General features: G+C 37.2%; 4 protein-coding genes across 14 annotated transcripts in view; 3 read left to right on the top strand and 1 right to left on the bottom strand.

Annotated features, from left to right (window-relative positions):
* LOC109858846 (CCR4-NOT transcription complex subunit 4) overlaps positions 1 to 4163 on the bottom strand; it is a 12500-nt gene extending 8337 nt beyond the window's left edge. For 2 of the 7 annotated variants that reach the window (XM_020436503.1, XM_020436508.1), the window contains exons 1-7: positions 2461 to 2724; positions 1787 to 1864; positions 1300 to 1596; positions 1006 to 1147; positions 741 to 860; positions 368 to 633; positions 158 to 267 (exon numbers count right to left, since the gene is read on the bottom strand). In XM_020436503.1, coding sequence (XP_020292092.1) covers positions 158 to 267; positions 368 to 633; positions 741 to 860; positions 1006 to 1147; positions 1300 to 1529 — 868 coding nt within the window. In that variant the 5' untranslated portion in view covers positions 1530 to 1596; positions 1787 to 1864; positions 2461 to 2724. The other 5 variants (XM_020436504.1, XM_020436506.1, XM_020436505.1 and 2 more) reach the window with 5 other exon arrangements.
* Positions 4164 to 4599: 436 nt separating this feature from the next.
* Positions 4600 to 6927, top strand: LOC109858845. 3 transcript variants are annotated; one of them, XM_020436501.1, is made up of 5 exons: positions 4600 to 4637; positions 4899 to 5261; positions 5346 to 5459; positions 5542 to 5689; positions 5785 to 6927. In XM_020436501.1, the coding sequence occupies exons 2-5, from the start codon at positions 5010 to 5012 to the stop codon at positions 5985 to 5987; spliced, it is 717 nt and encodes a 238-aa protein (XP_020292090.1). In that variant the 5' UTR covers positions 4600 to 4637; positions 4899 to 5009; the 3' UTR covers positions 5988 to 6927. The 3 variants fall into 3 exon arrangements, with proteins under 3 accessions (XP_020292090.1, XP_020292089.1, XP_020292088.1); XM_020436500.1 differs by having other exon boundaries at positions 4622 to 4637; positions 4876 to 5261; XM_020436499.1 differs by lacking the exon at positions 4600 to 4637 and having other exon boundaries at positions 4720 to 5261.
* A 180-nt stretch (positions 6928 to 7107) lies between these two features.
* On the top strand, positions 7108 to 9977 carry LOC109858857 (origin recognition complex subunit 2). Its single transcript, XM_020436524.1, has 9 exons — positions 7108 to 7489; positions 7649 to 7720; positions 7801 to 7986; positions 8091 to 8371; positions 8456 to 8670; positions 8739 to 8871; positions 8957 to 9197; positions 9281 to 9511; positions 9604 to 9977. Exons 1-9 carry the CDS (start codon positions 7405 to 7407, stop codon positions 9810 to 9812), a joined length of 1653 nt encoding a protein of 550 aa, XP_020292113.1. The 5' UTR covers positions 7108 to 7404; the 3' UTR covers positions 9813 to 9977.
* Positions 9978 to 10360: 383 nt separating this feature from the next.
* The window catches only part of LOC109858841 (protein roadkill), a 73045-nt gene continuing 63957 nt past the window's right edge, over positions 10361 to 19448 (top strand). The window contains exons 1-2 of one of the 3 annotated variants that reach the window (XM_020436493.1): positions 10361 to 10881; positions 11480 to 11531. The gene's annotated coding sequence lies outside the window, so the exon portion shown is untranslated. Of the gene's footprint in view, positions 10882 to 11005; positions 11023 to 11047; positions 11106 to 11479; positions 11532 to 19448 lie in introns of those variants that run through there. The other 2 variants (XM_020436495.1, XM_020436494.1) reach the window with 2 other exon arrangements.

The following is a 19448-nucleotide window of genomic DNA, read 5'->3' as shown; positions in this document are numbered from 1 at the left end:
TAATATTAACAATTATATTAACGTAGTAATAATATACAATAATAAATTAATATTCTACAAAATCAAGGAAAAAGGAATTTTTCATTTTTTTTGGATTGTCTTTATTATTAATATCCACTTATGTTTCAATGTTTCAATACTTAAATATCAGACTTACTATTTGTTTGTCCCGGTTGCAACGAAGGCCACGCTTCTTTAGTTTGTGAAGTTATAGTTCCGCTTTCTCTAACAATACTGCCTGTTACAGGAGGTGATGGTGTTGGTTTCCTGTGTGTGTTATCAGAAAAATGAAACTACCTACATGCATAAAAATCTAGAGAAATTGTCATTATTACTAAAAAACATTAATTAAACTTATACATCATACCGTTGCACTGAAGATGCATGCGCATGTAACGATTGCACAAGTTTGCGCTCATACTCCTGATGTTTTCCCTGATGCATCTCCTCTTTCGTAAACGACGCCTCCTGGTCCCCAAGATCATGAAGGTACATGCAATCCGGCTTCGGACAAGGTTGGTTTCGCATAAAGTGAGAACAGTACTTCGTCGTTCCCAATGATGTTTTTATTGTCCGTCCGTCCACAACAATGTTATTCACAGCCTCTATAGCACGTAAAGCATCCTCTTGACGCTGTAAAAGAATAGATAACGTGTTATCTATAATTCATGAATATCTACAAAATAAAATAATAAAAATTTGTTGTTCAAAAAACTAATATAATCTTGTGACTCACTCACTTGATAAGTAACATAAGCCGAAGCACTGGGGCCTTGAGACCCTGCATAGGAAGTACTCTGGTTAATTACGACTTTGTGTATCTTCCCAAATTTTCCAAAATATTCGTGTTTCTTTAAAACCTAAAGCATGCAAAGTATTATCGATCTCTTAATTTTTTAGGAGTCGATATTTATAAAGTATCTTGGTGGTGTATTGTTTACAGAGAATTTTTAAAATTTTTTGCACATTTGTGTATTACTACATTTTCTTATTCAGCATACTCACGTCCGCATCTGCAAGTCGCATTGGTAATCCTACTACAAACACTAAATTTTTTTGTACTACTCTCACGTTTGCTAGATGTTTCCGATTTTCTGTAACTCGCTGTTTCCGTTGTTGATCCTTTAACCTTTTCTCAGCTTTTAATCTAAAATAAAAAAAAAAATAAAAAAATAAAAAAAAAACAATAGAGTAGAAAAAAAAATACTGTTTTCTAATAAATAATTTGCAGTGTTGAATTATACTGTAATATAAATCTTAACTTGAAGAATAAATTATTTTTTCAAAAAAAATTGGCACCTTGCTATTTCTTCCTTAGTAAGGGGTTTAAAATCAGCCGGATTTTCAGAATAGGCCTTCCGACATGCAGGACACAAACCGTTTTCATCAGTACGAATTCTGTGCCAACAAAAACGGCATATTTGATATCCGCAAGTGCAGGGGAAGAAATTCAAGTCATCCACTTCCAACGGTTCCATACACAGAGGACATTCCACTGCATCCTCGCCGCTTTGATTCAATACTGACATCTTTGTTGCTAATCCCGTGAATATCACAAGACAAGTAAATCACAAATATTTACCTAAATGTCAAAGTCTGCAAATAAATCAAAAAGTCAAAAGATATATAATTTCTCGTGAGAAATATCTAATTAAACTATTTAAAAAAAAAAAACAGAAGAATTTATTTAATAAAACAAAAAGCACACACACACATTTCAGACAATACAGTTAAATTTCTTAAATTTTGTACATCACATATATTTCAATATTACACTTTTACTTACATGCAAAGTCAACCTTCCAGATTTTAAGTAATTGACAGTGCTTGCGACTTATTTTACACGTTGCTACCTTTTTCCAATCTGAAACAGAACAATTCATTTGCAACCTGTTAAATGCCGAATCGAATTTACACCACTGCCTGGTGCGCCTAATTTCGCGAAATATTTGTAACAGAAGGCGCGATTTCAATTTGTCGTGAATTGTGTCAAAAAATATTATCCGCGATACAGTTCACAAATGACATTTCGGATTCTCGCGTGGACGACAAATCGCACGACCACTTTGAACGTTTTGCGCGAACTGTTGCTCTGCGATGAACGAACATAATGTAAACGTGGACAAAAGTCGTGCTTTCTTTCGCGACGCAGAATACGGACGTGAAGAAAATCTGACGTTTGTATCAGCTGCGATCTCTTACGCTTTTCTCGTTTAAATCGAACGCGCACGTTCGAAACCGAGAGAATAACGAAGGGAGAAACAAATGTTTCCAAAACCGACTTGTCTCTTGCAAACAGACCTTCGAAAGATCACGAAGCGATCGTTCGCGACCAAGTCGCACAACTGCGAATTCCGTTTTGACAGGAGCTGTCATATCGGGAGAAAGAGAAAGAGAGTCGCGCGTGAAAAAGAAAGGAGCAGTGAGAGATGCAGCAGCGAACAAAGGAGACGTACGTACCGGAGAATTCTCGCGCAATTACACACTGTGGAAATAGATTCCGTGCGACGACGCCTTATGTATGTACAACAAACGGATGACGTCTCTCCTCGCGTGCGCCCTGTAAATGCCCTGCAAGACGAATCGAGATGGCGAGAGTTCGTTCCCACCGCGTACGTGATCGTCGAGGTCGTCAACGACGGGGAAGAAAAAAAATCCCTTGCACGGATATTACAGAGGGAGGAGGGTCACCACTCTTTCTTTCTTTCTTTCTCTTTCTCCTCCCACGTACTCTGTCTTTCTCTCGCGTTTCTCTCGTCTCTTTCTCTCTCTCTCTCTCTCTGTTTCTATTTTATGTACGATATGCGAACAGAAGGAGAGGGCGACGATCGGACGAAACAGCTGTTGGTGGCGTCCGCGAGAGGCCCAGGCACGGAGGTAGCGCGAGAAACGTCAAACGAGAGCGAGTGAGAGGATTCGCCGCGGCTACGCCATAATAGAGATCTACGCGAAAATCCACAGAGGATGGTAAGCGTGGTGGGGCATGACACGTAAATTCCGCCTCTCGGCGCCTCCGCGGAGCCGCGAGCGTACGCGAGTACGCAAGGACGATGACGGTTTCTCGCGACGTTTCACGACGACGCGAATTTCAAGGGGGAAAATGCGAGAGAGAGAGCCGGTGGTGGTAGCGGCGGCGGTGGTGGGGCTAGAGGAACGGGGTGGCGTAAAGAGGACGAACGAGTAGGTGGGACATATTAAGAGGGCAGCAGGGAGGGGTGGAGATGGGTAGAGAGGGTGAAGAACGGTGTCGACGCAGCAACAGAGAAAAAGAGACGGAACGGAGTTACACACTATATGTATATGGAAACACCGACTGCTATCACCATCTCTTTCTGTCACATTCGAAAAAGATCCTCTCGCCGTGTCTCTCGATCTTTGTTGCCGATCTCTCGTTTTGTGTCTCTCTTCCTCATCTACCTGCGCGCTTCTCTCGCGACACGTTCTCTCCAAGATTTTGAAGTAGAGGAATCTCGAGAGGGTCGCGCGAGGGCGATATTTTGTATTATATACACGCGCAACGACGCGTCGCGATTCAGATCTCTATTTGTGTTATAACGCAATTAAGCGATCGCGATCTACCCGTGCGATTGACACGACGAACAATAGCGAGACGACGACGACGACGACGACGACAACGGGACCAACGAGACAACGTCGACGAGAACGATTATTACTTCGTAGCTACGAACGTCATCCGAGATTCCGCGATTCGTCCGCCAGAGGGGTTGTTGCTCCGAGTGCCCTGAAAGCCTCCGCATATATACCTGTCCGCGTTAACCTTAATCGTGCGCGCGACAAACGTCCCATCGACAAAACGGATTGCGAAAAGAATATCGCGATTCTCGCGAATCCGCCGAAAAATTTCGTGTGATCGCCAATTTGTCGTTCGCTAACAATCGTCGCCCGAGCGTGTTGCGCACATAGCTCCCACACAGAATATCGAATTAATTCTCACGATTCTTTATTTACTTACTCGCCAACACAACTCTTCCACTACAATTCCTCTCTCTTCACTGGGAAATTTTTCTATGGTGTTCCACTATCCCGGAATCTCCGTGATTCATTGCGCGGCCGCAAGTGCGCACAAACGGATGTCGCGCGTGTCGCAATGTTTTGAACGGGCGGTTACAACAAGTTACAAGGCGTTACCAGTCGTGATTCGGACCAATGCGATCTGTCGGTCTCAATGGAACGATTGCCCAATTGAGTCGTTGTGATTTTTGGGTTCTTAAAGTAAGAACCAATCACGTTCGATTGCTATAAAATAGCTTTTTTGTTCGGCTGAGTTCCAAAATCCTATCTTTGGTAATCAAAAACTATATAGTACATGAAATTTAGCATTTTAGTAACCCTGAAGGTAAGATTTTGAAACGTAATCCTGAATGTGTGTACACATAACTACGCGCTATCTACGCTATTGCCGTCATTCTATCTTTATCGCTCATTAGATGTAAAACAAAGATAGAATGACGCAATGACGCTGATAGCGCGGTCTCCAAAGGCGGCCACTGTCATGTGATTAACAGCCAATTTTTTCCACTTCTAGATAAGTTTTCGATAACTTTATATAGAAGATATCTCCCAAAATTGGTTCTCTTTATTGGTTCTCGATTTATCCAGAGGATAGCTATCGAAAGGTATGAAGAAATCGGCCGTAAAAGACCTATCTACACATAAAAAACGCAAATGCAGGTCGCAGATCGCATCTCGCGGAATTGACCAATCACATTGATCAAATCGACCGACCGACCAACGTGATTAGTCAATTTCGCGAAACCCGCTATCTACCTACCCTACGACCCGCGTCTGCGTCTTATGTAAGAATAGACCTTTAAGTACTCACTACTTTGCATCGTATGCGCGCCATGTGTGCAGACTTGCTCCCTCTCTTTGTTTAGAAATATGTTGAATATTGAATAAAATATTGGAAAGCGCCTAGTTTGACGAAGATAATAGACTCTGCGGATAAAGATTCAGTGACGAAATTAAATACACAATTAAATGAGACTATGGTATCGATGGAAGACGTTACGGATCCTCCGGTTCAAAATCACAGAAAAAAATCTATTACAATAAATACAAAGACGCCACCAAGGAGTTCAAAGAGTTCGATTAAATCACCACGTAAAAGTATCTTAAGAAAATCTGGAAACTCATTCAGTGAGAGCAATGGAGATGTTCAGATGACAAACGGTGGTGTTGAAAGAACAAACGACACATCTCAGAGATCATCTGCCTTGGTTTCATCAGGACCAAATACTGTAAGAGAAAATAGTGTCAGACTTCTTAAATTAATAAATAATTTGTATAATTGCAGACAGTGTGATTTACTATAATTGTTTTAGCTTGAAGAACTGATTAAAAAAGAAACATTAACAGAGAAAAATATATCTTCAACCTTTAATCTGGAGGATATATCAGATAGTGAAGAGATTTGGATTATGGATCTTCCTAAATTGGCAAGTTGTAATCAAATTGTATTATATTGTTTCTCTATTGTATGTTAGTTAATCTGTTAAGAATGCAATCATTTTTATACAGATAGATCCGCAAGAACTTTGCGGTCAGACAATTGCTTTAGAAGATAAATCCAAGATTAAGATCAAGGATGAACGATATAGTACGGTTGCCAATAATGTAAACCATAATGTTACATGTGTTTTCAATACTGAAAAAGGATATAAAACAGGTAATTTTTCTTATTCATTTGAAACTACACAAATTATTTTAATGTTTTTCTATATTTTACATAAATGCATATTAACTTGAATATTTCTTTTACAGTAAATATTAATGCAGTAGGTACATTGTCAGTAAGAAGAAAATTGTCTGAAGTACTAGAATTAAAACCAGTATCTAGAAGTAATTCTGATGTACAATTCCCATATAATTTAAAGCCAAGGCATGCCTCAATTAGTGTTGCTAACAAACATGATATGTCATCACGTAAGAAAAAATCAAAAAAACGTAGTTCTTTCAAATTATAATAAACTGCAGTTTGTGATATAATGTAAAGAGCGCGTTTGATGCAAGGTTCCAAAATAACTACATAGATAATTAAAATATTTGTTCTCAGAATTAATTGTAAAATATGTATTTTTATATATATAGACATTTATGCATAAAGTTATTTATCACATCTAATAAGAATTATTACAATAATAAATATTAATTAAGAATTATATTACAATATTTAGAGAGAATTATTATTAAGAATTATTGTAATATAAGCATGATGCTTGATAGATAGTCTATTTTATTAGAGTAAAAACAAATATTTATACTTAAGTATACTGCAATATATACTGCCATCAATATAAATTGAAGTTTTAAAAAGATAAGAATTAGAAAAAGAACATTAAGAATTGTTTTTAAGTTGCTATGGTCTTTGGAGAATGTATGTTATTGTATTTGTAAACTTCTTTTAAGAGATGATTTCTTATTTAGATCTTTTTTAAGAGAGATAATCTCTGTTTGAGATCTTTTTTAAAAGATATGACATCTCCGATTAACTTGATCGACCAATTAATTTGTTATAGGAATCGACCAATTGCATTAGTCTTTTAACTTTTAACGGTATTAGCCAGAATTGATCAATCAAGGTTGACGTTTAACTCTTTTGCTGTTGAACTAGCCGCCAGTTGTACCGCTGTATCGACAGCTCTGCTGTAAAATGCGACTTGACAAATGTAAAAAAACTGTAAAACAAGTAAAAATGTAAAAACATTTTCGTATTGCAACAACGTTGTGTATGGTTTTCAGTGTGAAATTGCGAAGAGAGCTATAGTGGCTATTCGTTCTAAAAAATTGCTTAGCGAGAAGCCACTATAATGGCGTGTACGGCTTAAAGAATTAATCTGATCAAATAAACAAATTTGGATAAAATATATATATATAATAATGTTTCTTGTTTAAATATATATATAACACGAGAATTATAGTAAAAAGTTTACGTATGTTATTTTATATAATTCACATCACTTTGATCAATTGATCAAAGTGGTTGATGCGATTGGCCAATTCCATCAGACATGTTACGGTAATGCCAAATGGAACGTGTACATACCTAACACATTTACAATAAACATTTTGTTACATGCGCTAGATGGCGTAATCTCTGTATCCCCTGTTTGGTTATTACTGACAGTACCGTAAATCTATAGTATACGTGACATAAACCTATACATAAACTTACAGTATTGCCAATAATAACCGAACTGGAGGTTTAAAAGTCAAGTTTATAAACATAAATGGCGCGCTAAAGTGCACACTTATATACACATATAATGAAGAGAATCCTTGTAGAGAAGTCGAGATATTCATGTTTCTGATTTAAGTACGCAGCAGAAACAATTCCAAAAAATTGTGTTCATAGGAAACCTCTCGTATCAGTGTAGTTGCAACATGTCATCGAAAAATCTACGAAGATCAGCACGAATTAAAGCTTCTGTTAAATATACGGAAAACAGTGAGGAGGATGCATCTGATAGTAAGGATATATCTTAGTGAAAATTATTAGTCTCTAATACTCAGATTTGTTTTACAATTATAGTATTTATTTTTATTTATTATACTTTTTTTATGTACACATCATACATACACAATAATTATATGTATAAACAGTCTTTAGATGTTATATATTTTACAGCACCTGATATATCAAAATCTGAAGTAGAGAAGAAGCTTGAAGGCATAAAAGAAGACATACAGAAACCACATGGTACTTAACAAAGATTTTAGATAAAGTATTAGTATCAGTTAAATTTTTCTATTTATACATTTTGTCTTAATATTTTTTAGAGTTGTTTTCTGATAAGGATGTGAGTGGAAGTAAACTATATGGATTTCAAACGCCAAAGAAAAGTAATATGATCAATAAGGCTAATCAATGTCGTGTGTCTCCAAAAAGTGATACTCCAAAGAGTCTTAAAACACTTTCACCTTTAAGAGTTGTTCTAGAAGATATAACAAAGAAGAATATAAAATGTGTGAAGAATAATAGTGATACACCAAAAAATATAATTTATTTTGCATTGATTTCTTTATGTTACAAAAAAAAATATCTTTAATTAAATTTTTCTTCTTGTTAGCGTCTCGGAGACAATATTTGCCTAATATAGATTCAAGTGGAGATGAAAGTGTATCAGAAGATAGTGAATATGTACTAACAGATGATGATAGTTCGGATTCTGATAAAACACATAGTAGTGATAATAACAAAAGTTCTGATGTAAGCGAAGAAGAAAATAATGCTAAGAAAAAAAGCAAACAAATTGGAATTGTAAAAAAATCGCCTCCAAAACGTGGAATAACAAATACACCCAGAAAGATAGTAGTAAAAGGACGTAAAACTACCTCTTACAAAGATTATGTGAGTTTTAATTAATAAGATTGTTGGTAACACATGTTAAACAATATTTCGTGTGATTCTATTTGTATGGTCTAATGTTTCTAGCACATAAACACTGATGAATACTTCGAATCTCAACCAGGAAAAACAATTACGTCTGATCGTACATTGGGAAGACTACGGAACGCTCCTCTTACCAAGGAAACGATGAAGGAATTGTTGATACATCAAAATCATGTTTCTGCAATACACAAGAAACGTATTTGTTTGTTAACAAAAAACTGTAGATCATGCTTTCCTATGTGGCAATTTATAATGGAGTGAGTAATGTGGTCATTAAAAGTAACTTTGACGATATTTCACTATTCTAAACTGTTTTAAATTACAGAGAAGGTTATAGTCTTCTTCTTCATGGTATAGGCTCAAAAAGAAATTTAATTAACGATTTTCACAACGAAGTTATAGCGGATCATCCGTCGTTAATTATAAACGGATTTTTTCCTAGTTTGACGATAAAAGATGTGAGTGAAATCACATACTATGATGATGTTATTAAATAGAAGAAATATTTATATAGTAAATTAACGAATGTGTGATATTTTTCAGATACTTACTAACATAATCGAGGATCTGTTAGACTTGGATTGTCCAACAAATCCTAAAGATTGTCTAGAACTTATCGAGAAGACTTTAAGAAACAATCCAAATGATCGGCTTTATTTATTAATTCATAATATAGACGGGATCATGTTGCGTTCCAATAAAGCACAAAATGCCCTTGCTAGTCTGGCAGCTGTTTCCAATATTCACGTAATAGCATCTGTCGATCACATTAACGCGCCGCTTCGTAAGTTTTATTTCTATTTTTTTATTTTCAACTTTATGTGCACACACACACAAAAGATATTTGATGTTATTAATTTCTTTCAGTTTGGGATCACATAAAGCGCGCAAAGTTTAATTTCTACTGGTGGGACGCAACAACGTTTTTACCATATCAGGCGGAAACTTCGTACGAGAGTTCTTTGTTGGTTCAGCAAAGCGGTGGATTTGCTTTGTCTTCTCTCCAAAATGTGTTCCTCTCTCTCACCACAAACGCTCGAGCGATTTATCTAATTCTCGTAAAATATCAGTTGAACAATAATAGTAATAATTTCGCAGGTAATTAACGCTTAATAATTTTATATTATATAAGTTAACTCTTGAAATGTTCGAAAGCAATAACGTAATATATATCTTTTACACGAAATTAGGAATGCCGTTTAAGGATCTTTATCGAGCAGCTCGCGAGCAGTTCTTGGTTAGTTCCGATTTGGCGTTAAGAACGCAATTAACCGAGTTTATTGATCACAAATTAGTACGCACAGTGCGAAGTAAACGCGCAATCGATGGGGCTGAATATCTTTCCATACCACTCGACAATGGTCTCCTTAAAAAGTTCTTGGAGCAATACGACTCATAAGTTGTTTAATGAGTTATGTAGTGGTAAGATTGAGATAATAAAAAATATATGTGTGTGTTTGTAAATATCCAGTTAAAAAATGTGATTCACATAAGTATTTTTATATCTGTTTTCTTAACACATCGTTTGTATACATACTCATGATTTTATTAATAAAATACAAAAATTGCCATACTTTTTTGAAAGTTTTTTTTGTCTTACTGATTGCGTCGCGATTTGTAATCGCGCCGCAATGAATTAGGCCTGTTCTACAATACAGTCGTAAGCCGTAAGTCGTAAGAAATTGACCAATCACAATCAATTATTCTTCTGTAATTTGTCTGTGATTGGTCAATTTCTTCCGACTTACGACTTACGACTGTATTGTAGAACAGGCCTTATTCCGTTCGATTTTGACCAATCGCATTGAAAAATTAATACGGAATGGAGTAGCTACACAAGTGTAAAAAGTGTGAAAAAGTGCAAACACGGTGCAGCCGAAAGAACGAGCGCGGCGCGGCGCGGCGCAGCGCAGCGAAGTTGGCGCGAATCAAACCGAAAGCGTTGATTGCGCGCGCGACCGTCTGTTAATTATGAAATATTTTTTACACGCGTCGAAATCGTGCACAGAGCGCGAAAATGTGTTTTCGTGCGGTCGGATAACGATCGGCGAGACGCTGTTTCTGCACGCGAACGTCGTCATCACGGAATGACGGATGAGTCGGGAAGAGCCAAGGTCGGATCGGCGTCGAGAGACAGTGTTAGGTTACGTGTCGCGCGGTGCGACGCGAAGTTATTCGATCTATTCCATCGACCGCGGCTTCGATAATCGCAGGCAGTTCGAAACTCGCGTTCGACGTTAACGGTCGGTTCCGTCTCTCGTCTGTCGGTTGATTCAAATTGTTCGTCGGGAAAAATTGCTCGTCCGCCGTTGCTTTCTTGACTGTTTTCGTTTAATCTGTGCGCGCAGAACTCGAACGGGAATAATAAACAATAAATTGCGTGATATTCCTATCGCCGGCCGGCTTCGGCAGTCGACACAACGTTGTAAACAAAGCGTCCCTCGTCTGACCGTTTTGACCTTACGCTGGTAAGTCGCACGCGCGCGCACAACCTTGACTTTCAGATTGAGTTGTGTTGAAGAACGAGAGAGAGAAAGAGAGAGGAGAAAGGAGAGAGACAGAGAAAGATACAGAGAGACAGAGATAGAAACGCCACGCCGAGTCATAAGGTAGCGGCGTGTGTGTGTTTTTTTTTTGTGTAAAAATCACGATGTCGCCTTCGAAATAATTCGGAAAACATTCGACATTCGACGTAAGAAACGTTTTTGCTCAAATCTTTACGCATCGTTATCGAATTGGCGACTTTCCCGACGTCTATTTTATGTACGAGGAACAACGCGTAAACGAACAACTGCGATATTTTTAGATGTTTTTCTTTTTAACTTGTCTCTCGGTGTTGTGTGATATTGCTGTGAACTAAGAAACATTGATTCGTAATTGACTCAACGAGAAGAAATTTTTGCTTGTTGGATTACTAGTGAAAACGTAGTGGTTATGTTTTCTCTCTTTTGTTACTTCTCTTTCACATTCTGAGAATCTACAGAAAATATAAATTTTAATTTATACATAACATTTATTTAACTGAATTACAACGGAGATATTACGCATTGTTTTTTTTTGTTACAGATGGTGATTTATAATCTGGTATCAATCTGTTTGTGTCACACTATTTGTATGGGTAAGTAATTTGTTATTTTTTTCTTTGAGAGAGCAAAACACTGTGCAATATTTAAAGTGTTGAATCTTACAAATTATAGACCAATGTGCAGTGTTCAAATGTTCAGTTTGGTCATGATAAATTGAGCCAACAATTTTATCCATGTAATTTATTGTACGTATGTTTTGATTGATATGATCTTTTCTACTGTATTCTTTTCCTCATATGTTGTAGTAGACAATATTTATTATTTTTTACACACTGTACTTAAAAACATTGTGCACAGCCATGTGTAATTGAAAACCAATGTATCTGATCACAATATATTTGTGTGCATTATTTTTTTTACTGCTTTGAGGAAACAAAGCGGAGCAATAAGAATTGTAGCTTGATAGTTTACAACATTTCTATGTTTGATGTTGTTTTAATTGGCATTTTAAAATATTGCTTTTTAATGTTTTTGTATAACATTTATATTTATCTCACAAAAAAGAACACGAAACAATACGATAAGACGTGTTCTATTATAATATTGCAAGATTTCTTTATGTTGGACAGTGTAATGTGCAATTATTTTTTATATTGTTATATTTGATAAAAGAATGATTGTGAGAAAACAAAAGTGTAGCAAGTATAAGTTATTAGAGAAACTTGTATTTTTTATATAAAACGTTTTAATTACGCTTTAATTACTTTTTTAATTTTGGTTTTACTTCTTTTAGGTTTATTGTTTAAATATATTTTTGTTAAATGTTAGAGCGTTGTTATGTCAATTTGTAAGAGTTGTTACCTGTCTCTTTAAATCGCCAAGAAATTAATTCTTAATACGAGCGATAGATGGCGGAACACTGCATATTTTAACGCGCAATCTAGCACAGTGCTTGTATTTTTTGCAGAACATTTGCAGAAAATTTATCTGCTAAATATTTACAAAAAGTTGTACAATTTTCTTAAGTGGATGTTACGTAGGCGTTTTTTTAATGTAAATTTTGTCACTTGCTACAAATTTTGTTACTCGTTGAAGCTTACATTTGTTATATAAGGCGTGTTATTATGTTATTTGTCACTAAAAGTATAAACGGTCGAATGAAATGTCGTATATGTACGTATACACGCCATATACATATCACGCCATTAAGCTTGAATAATAATCTAGATAAGAACATTGAGCATCCACGTCGGTTTTCACTTTGTTCATTTTGTTTCATATTGCTCTCGTGATAGTAGCTCGGGAGAGTAGTTTCGTTGATTTTTAAGCTGACAAGGAATTATATATATATATTTGCTCTCGTGGGTGAAAGTTGTCAAAATGTCCTAGCTTATACGGTATACAAATTGTGGCGTGGGTGACGCTAAATTTACGGCCACATAAATCCATCTTGGATCGCGAGGAGAGAGAAAGAGAGATTTCTCCTAGTTTTATTAAAATGTTTTTATTGTGCGCGCGGAAGCCATTCGTCTATTGTCTAATAGTCTAATGATCTCAATGTGTGCGCGCATGTAAGCTTTGCGAAATTTTCACTGTTTTATTATTTACAATCTCAACGAGATATTGTTCATAATGTCGATAACGCGAGATTCGAAAAACGTTCTAGGGAACGAGATAGATAAAATTTTAAACGAGAGATGAAAATGTTCAAAAAACAACATTAACTGTTTAAAGCTATTTGCTTGTTATATAATACGTCCATTAAATACATGATTCTTATAAATAGACGTCTATTGTGAATGATGATTTTGGAAAAGGGGAATTGAGAAATGCGAAAGTTCTAAATTCAAGTTTCTTTTATGTACATATGTATATATACATAAAATATATATTTATATTTTTATATTATATATATATATATATATATGTATATCGATCGTGTATAGCTTTTACCGGTAAACGCCGACTAGTTCGCCGTTGATTTCACTTTTGCCAAGACAAACTAATTTCTCCGAGCTACGATTCTTCGTGAAAACTTTGATAGGTACCTATCTTCGAGAGAAGAGATTTGTTACAAACAAACGACCGGGAGGGAGAGATTTGCTTTCGCCTCCAATTCGACATCGTTCGCGTCTGGGGTTATGAAACGTCCTGTACGAAGCGATACTTTCACTATCGCGGCCAAGTTTCATAATTATTATTATCGAGGCCATACGTAGGTCGGAGAGGAGACTGTCGGGAAACAGAGAAAAGGGTTTGGCTTGTATCTCTTTCATCGGACGTCGTTCGCCGCGAACAATGTTGCTTTAATTAGAAGTGAACCCTAATTTCACTTTGCACAAGATGATTCGACACGGCGCCCTCGAGTGTTCCGAATAATACGTACCCTGTGATTATTACAGAGAAGTAATGATTTCTCGATAAAAATGTATACCAGTAATGAAAAGATCAATACTTATTCGAAGTTAACTATGATTACAAAATTATTCAAAGTTAACTTTGATATAAACAATTCCACAACGCGTTTAAGTTCAATATTAAATTTGAATGAATAAGGACAAAAGAATTATTTGTGATATTTTTCAAATAGATTTCTTTCTTTTTTAATATACTTGCAATTTTAATCGTCGTAGATATTCAAAGCTGACAATTACGCATCACGACACACAATGGCATTATTCAATTCTCGCTAATTGCCTCTTTATTGACCGAAAAGTGTTGTTCGAAATGGGACAAGAGAGACACCCTGTGTATACGTGTGCACGTATATACATATATATACATATGTATATATATATATATACGAAAACATGTATTGAACACAGGCGGAGCTTCTGTCCCAGCTAACTTTGTAGCTTTGTTACGTGTACATTTCACGTTGCGTGACCGAGAAATCATTTTTCTACCGTGATCGCCGCGCCGATCACCGGTTAGCAATTCCCTCGTCAAGGCTTGTCGTCATCATTCTTCCTCCCTCCTCCTCTCTCTCTTTCTCTCTCACTCTCCGTTTTTTCTTCTTCCCTCGCACTGCACACGGTGCACGTGCGAAGTAACGTTCGTGTAACTAGTTTTGCTCGTATCTCTAATATCCGCTGTGTGGCGTCATTGGTGGCTCTATTAACGAGCAACGAGCTAGGTCGGCGTCGACGTCGCTGTGTGCACGCTTTATCCGGACTTCTCTTCCCTTTCTCTTTCCCGCCCTCGCACGAAACCCAAATAGTTTCGACCACAACTTATAGTACAACTATTTCGTCACACATCCCGAAAAATCTGTCATACATATATAAAATACGTGACTAAAATGAGCGCGAGCAGAAATAATAAACGATAACTCACACAATGTACGTGATCGATAATCAGAAGGTCAGAACTTTTCAAAGATATATGTTGCGGACAGATAACTAAAGAAAATTCAATATTAGCCATGACGCACACACGAAACCTAAACCTAAACCTAAACGAGCAACAGTTGAAAGACTTAAACACACGTGTGTGTCTTCAAATTTCAATCTTCAGGAGAAACGTATATTTATCATCTGCGATTGCAAACCACATAATTGCTTATCTTATGAAAATATGTATAATAACACAAAAGTAACGCGAAGAAAGATTATTAGAATTAATTAGAAGATATGATTGTTGAAATTAATTGGATAGTTAAATGCCGGTTGTTTTCCACGAGCTTGACAATTTTATCACGTCGAGATATAGTTCCAATAATGCTCGCCTTTGTGTCTGCAGTAGTTGTATGTGTGTGTGTGTGTGTGTGTGTATACAATTTCGACGATCACGCCTCGAGCATGAGGCGAGCGCGCACGATAACGATTCGATTCGATTTCGCGTGTAATTCGACAAATATCACTAGCGATATTAATCAATCGCAATGGGTCTTTCCTTTCTCTCGCTCGCTAAAGGTGGCGGGGAGGGGTGGTGGATCGTCCTAGACGAAGGAGAGAGCCCGTCCGAGGTCGAATCGGGGTTGCTGTACGTGCATTGCGCAAGAGCGTTCACCCCGCTCAATACTCAGCGACGGCACACAGAGACACAGGAACTCTGAAAATGTGTTTGTGTGCGGGGGAGAGAGAGAGAGAGAGTGAGGAGAGAGTGAGAGAGTGAGAGAGTGAGAGAGAAAGAAGGCAGGCGCGAAGCCTAGAGATCGTCCCGGGGACGAAGAAACGCGCGCGCGCGCGCGAAAGAGATAGAGAGCGCAGCAGGAAGAGGAAACTGGCTTTAGCAAGCCATACCGAAATGGGTTACTTTGTGTTGGTGTGCACGCCACGTGTGTATGTGTACAATATATGTGTATCTCTACTTTGTGTGTATGGGCCCACCCCACCTTTGGATAGCACACCAGCAAACCGCTTGTATTTCCGCACGACGCCTACCGGGTGTTCCGGGTGTTCGGTAGCGTTCTTTCTCGTACGTACTGATTTGAAAGAAATTTGTACATTGAAAACAAAAAACCTGACTGAAATTAAATATTTGTTCCACGAAAAAACCGAGACTAATAATGTATGACTTATGAACAATTTTTTTTTTTTTAAATTGGTGTTTGGAAAATTGAGGAATTTTTTTTAAATTACTAAGATTCGAAAGAGAGGATAAAAAAAGATTGAAAAGCCGATTCGGTATAATTCTCGAATAAATTTTACTTCAAAAAAATTGCAAAAGAATTTTTTTGTTTTCTTAGGTTTCTTAGGTTTTGTGGTAAAGAATGCTTAGAGAAAATATGTGTGTCCCAAAGGAGGGACTTCAAAAGAATCTGTCGAAGAAAAAGATCTAGGGGTTTCTAAACTCGCATTTTCATCCTAAAAAAACAAACGTGTGATAGGATAGGGATAGGTATATTCAGGAAGTTCGTTCAGTTCTGGAAAGATCGTGTAGAATCGTGTAGACGTTACGAAGGACGAGTCGCGTTCGCGTACACAAATAGTCGCAGATATGACATAACTTTCATCGTACGGCACGTGCGCGAACTTCCTTGATATTTATCGCAAATTGCTAAATGAAGGCTGTGAGTCAAAGCAGATTTATACGGATTCCACTTTATCAACTCCTTCCTCTTATTATGATTTTTAATATTTATTTTTAAGATTTATTTATTCGATCAGCTAAAATAATTTAATAGTCACGGAATATGAATAATATTTCGAGAAAATAATATTTTATTGAATTAACATAATTTAATTGACTGTAACTTGTCGCGATAAAATGTTAAAAGATGCAAATACCTCGAGAATATTTCTCGAAATTATTCAACAACACGAATCGAACGATGTCAGTTAATTAATTAACAATACATAAAAAAAATTGTACTTATTTTGTACTGTCGCGTCGTGCAAAACATTACGATAGCCGAACGTAAAGTTTTATCGTTCAAAGATTGAATTTCATCGCGCGTAAATTCGTTTCTCGGTGTAATTCGGTGCGCGGTTTGTAATTGATCCCGCAACGATAATTTTCGTCGTACATCAGTAGGATTGATGTCCTTGATTCCGTCATCTGTTATCTTCGTCCTGCCAGTCAGTTTCACGTGCCAATTTCCGTCGACCTTTGCTCAATCGATTAACACTTTGGTGTGCAGTTCGCGGATAACTCTCGCGCTAAACTGGAAATGATTAAATTCGCTCGTGTCGATCTCGCGAGATTTCGCTCTGCGAATTGAGCAATATACATATTTAATTAGCAAATTCGGATTTTTAAACTGCTTATATATTTTTCATAAGATTATATTATTTTTTTTTTTTTTTAGTTTAAAATTGCACATTTTTACAAATTTTTACAAAGTTCTAAGTCTCTTCGAGTCGTATCTCACACACACAGAAAATTAAGATGTTTCAAACTTTTTTGAGGACGATTATCTTTAGCTACGTTGAATATTCATAAGGATGAATTTAATCCTATTAAGTTTCAAACTCCAAGAGAAGGAAGTAACGAGAGTTACTTGACTTACGAATCGGGGTTTTCGCAACATCGAGAAAAGCCTCGCGTCACCACGACTCGCCGCCGCCGCCGCCGCCATGCTGATTTCGTACGAATCGTCTCGGCATCTGTCCCGCGACCGGGGATCTGCGAAAGCGAATTCAAAGCGTAGTGGTGATGGTACCCTTTTAGCGATCGCCGGGGACGATACACGCGTTTACTTCGCGCGTCGTGAGGGAAAGTGAGTGCGCGCGAACTCTCCCGTGGTCTTCGCCTCTGTCGTCGCGTCGCGGTCTGAAAAAGGTCTAACCGACTTTCTAATATCGGATTAAATCGCGTTGAACACCGCCGAAAAGCTTGTCATATTTATCGTCACGTGACACGTCAAGCATCTCGGCTGCCAAAACTTGTGGTCACTTCTGTGCTCGTAAAATTTACAAAATAATATTTCTAAATAAAGATTTTTTTCATCGAGATTCTCGATTATTTTTCTTCCTCGTTCAATAAATATTTAATATTTTTCTTCTTAATTATTTTTACATTTAGATACGCGTCAAAGTTGCGCGTAAAAACGAGATAAGCGCTTTCTCTGTCATTTATAACGTCACTTGAATTTTGGAGAAATTTCCAGTGGTTTTAAAACGAGATTATTATTCTCGCTCTGCAAGGGATTTGATCTTTCTCTCTCGTGACCAAAGTGTAACTAATGTTTAAATTTCCTTCACACCGGATGCGAGTTATTATCAATGGTGACTGGATTTATTTCGCGCGACTGAAAAAAAAAAAAAAAAAAAAAAACGCGCGAAAGGTTTCTCTTGAAACAAAGTCGGATAATCGCGCGACTCCCCGTATTTGGGTTATCATAGACGGTGCCGAGGCTTTCTAGCTTTCTATGCTTATGCCAAGGATGTCCACATTACGAAGGATCCCCCACGCACATTTAGCTTCGCGCATTAGTCAAGCTATTATGCGCGACGCGCGACGCGCCGAGAGTCCTCCACCTCTTTCGTTCGTCTTGGCCGTTTAACCCTTTTCGCGTTGATTATATTTTACGATCTCTCGTTCGCCGTAATCTGTTGTGTGTTACGCGTATACGAGTGCTCTCGAGAAACACGCGAGAGAATTTTTCTTGCGCGCGCTAGGCACGGCATTATCGCCGCGCATTATCTTTTTTTTCCATCTATAATTTAATTATTGTGGCCTTGGCTCCAAAAGTGCGGAGAGCGATTAATTGCGCTAGGTTAAACACGAAGGCAGATTTTGTATAACAAAAGTCGTTTAACCCATCGCAAACTCCGAAAACGACCTATTAGACGGATTGGATTTGCGAGACTTTAAAATCAAATATCTTCACAAAAAATCAATATTTTTTCAATTCTTCTGTTTTTGTTTTTTCATTAAAAGCTTGAACGATTCTGCGTCCATAAAAAAGAAAAAAAAATAGTAGTTTCGAAGATAAAAGCGTTAAAAAAAAAAAAAAAACAAATTTCTACCAGAGACACCGGTTTAAAATCACTTTTAATAAATTGTCACTTTAATAAATTGTCTTCATTTTGGTATTTTTCTTTTATACGAAAAAAACATGTCAATAATAATTTATATCTACACGGAAATGTGATTAATCACAAAAGTTTACCGCTCTTCTCTCAAACGTCGGCCACTTCGACTCGTTGCAATTTATTTTAGCTACTTATTTCGTACTCGGCTAAAGGCCGATGAAGTCCGCGCGCACAACTTTGTAAGATTAACGGACCGAAAATTAATCGTTTTAACAACCACTTCGTCGTGATCTCGTTTAATTTTACGATCGTAGATACGCGCGAACGTGTGTCACGTGTACAGTTAATTTTATCGCTAAAACGTCTGTATTGTGTTTTTACGCCTTTGCCGCGTTTCAAGAATCGCCGTCAACAACGTACTTGCAATTCGCATTTTTACTCGCGCCACGTGTAGTAACACGCGCGCGTTTCGCTCGAGCGCTATAAATATTTGGATCAAAAATTGCATCGTCGTTCCCACTTTCGAGATAGCGAGGTCATCGCGAATCGATCGCGCGCTCGAACACGCGTGTCTCGCCTCTTTTTTTT

The sequence above is a fragment of the Pseudomyrmex gracilis genome, unplaced genomic scaffold, assembly GCF_002006095.1.
Source record: "Pseudomyrmex gracilis isolate BER0280 unplaced genomic scaffold, ASM200609v1 scaffold_228, whole genome shotgun sequence".
NCBI classification, from domain to species: Eukaryota; Metazoa; Arthropoda; class Insecta; order Hymenoptera; family Formicidae; genus Pseudomyrmex; species Pseudomyrmex gracilis.
Note: the sequence above shows the minus strand (reverse complement) of the source record. Positions and strands in the feature narration are given on the sequence as shown.

Bases quoted from the DNA above. Each gene is read 5' to 3' on its own strand.
- LOC109858857 (XM_020436524.1), top strand. From the start codon at position 7,405: ATGTCATCGAAAAATCTACGAAGATCAGCACGAATTAAAGCTTCTGTT. The intron at 7,490-7,648 runs GTAAGGATATAT...TATATTTTACAG, and splicing joins TGAGGAGGATGCATCTGATA to CACCTGATATATCAAAATCT. The intron at 8,671-8,738 runs GTGAGTAATGTG...TTTAAATTACAG, and splicing joins ATGTGGCAATTTATAATGGA to AGAAGGTTATAGTCTTCTTC.
- LOC109858845 (XM_020436501.1), top strand. From the start codon at position 5,010: ATGGTATCGATGGAAGACGTTACGGATCCTCCGGTTCAAAATCACAGA. The intron at 5,262-5,345 runs GTAAGAGAAAAT...TAATTGTTTTAG, and splicing joins TTTCATCAGGACCAAATACT to CTTGAAGAACTGATTAAAAA. The intron at 5,690-5,784 runs GTAATTTTTCTT...TTTCTTTTACAG, and splicing joins TGAAAAAGGATATAAAACAG to TAAATATTAATGCAGTAGGT.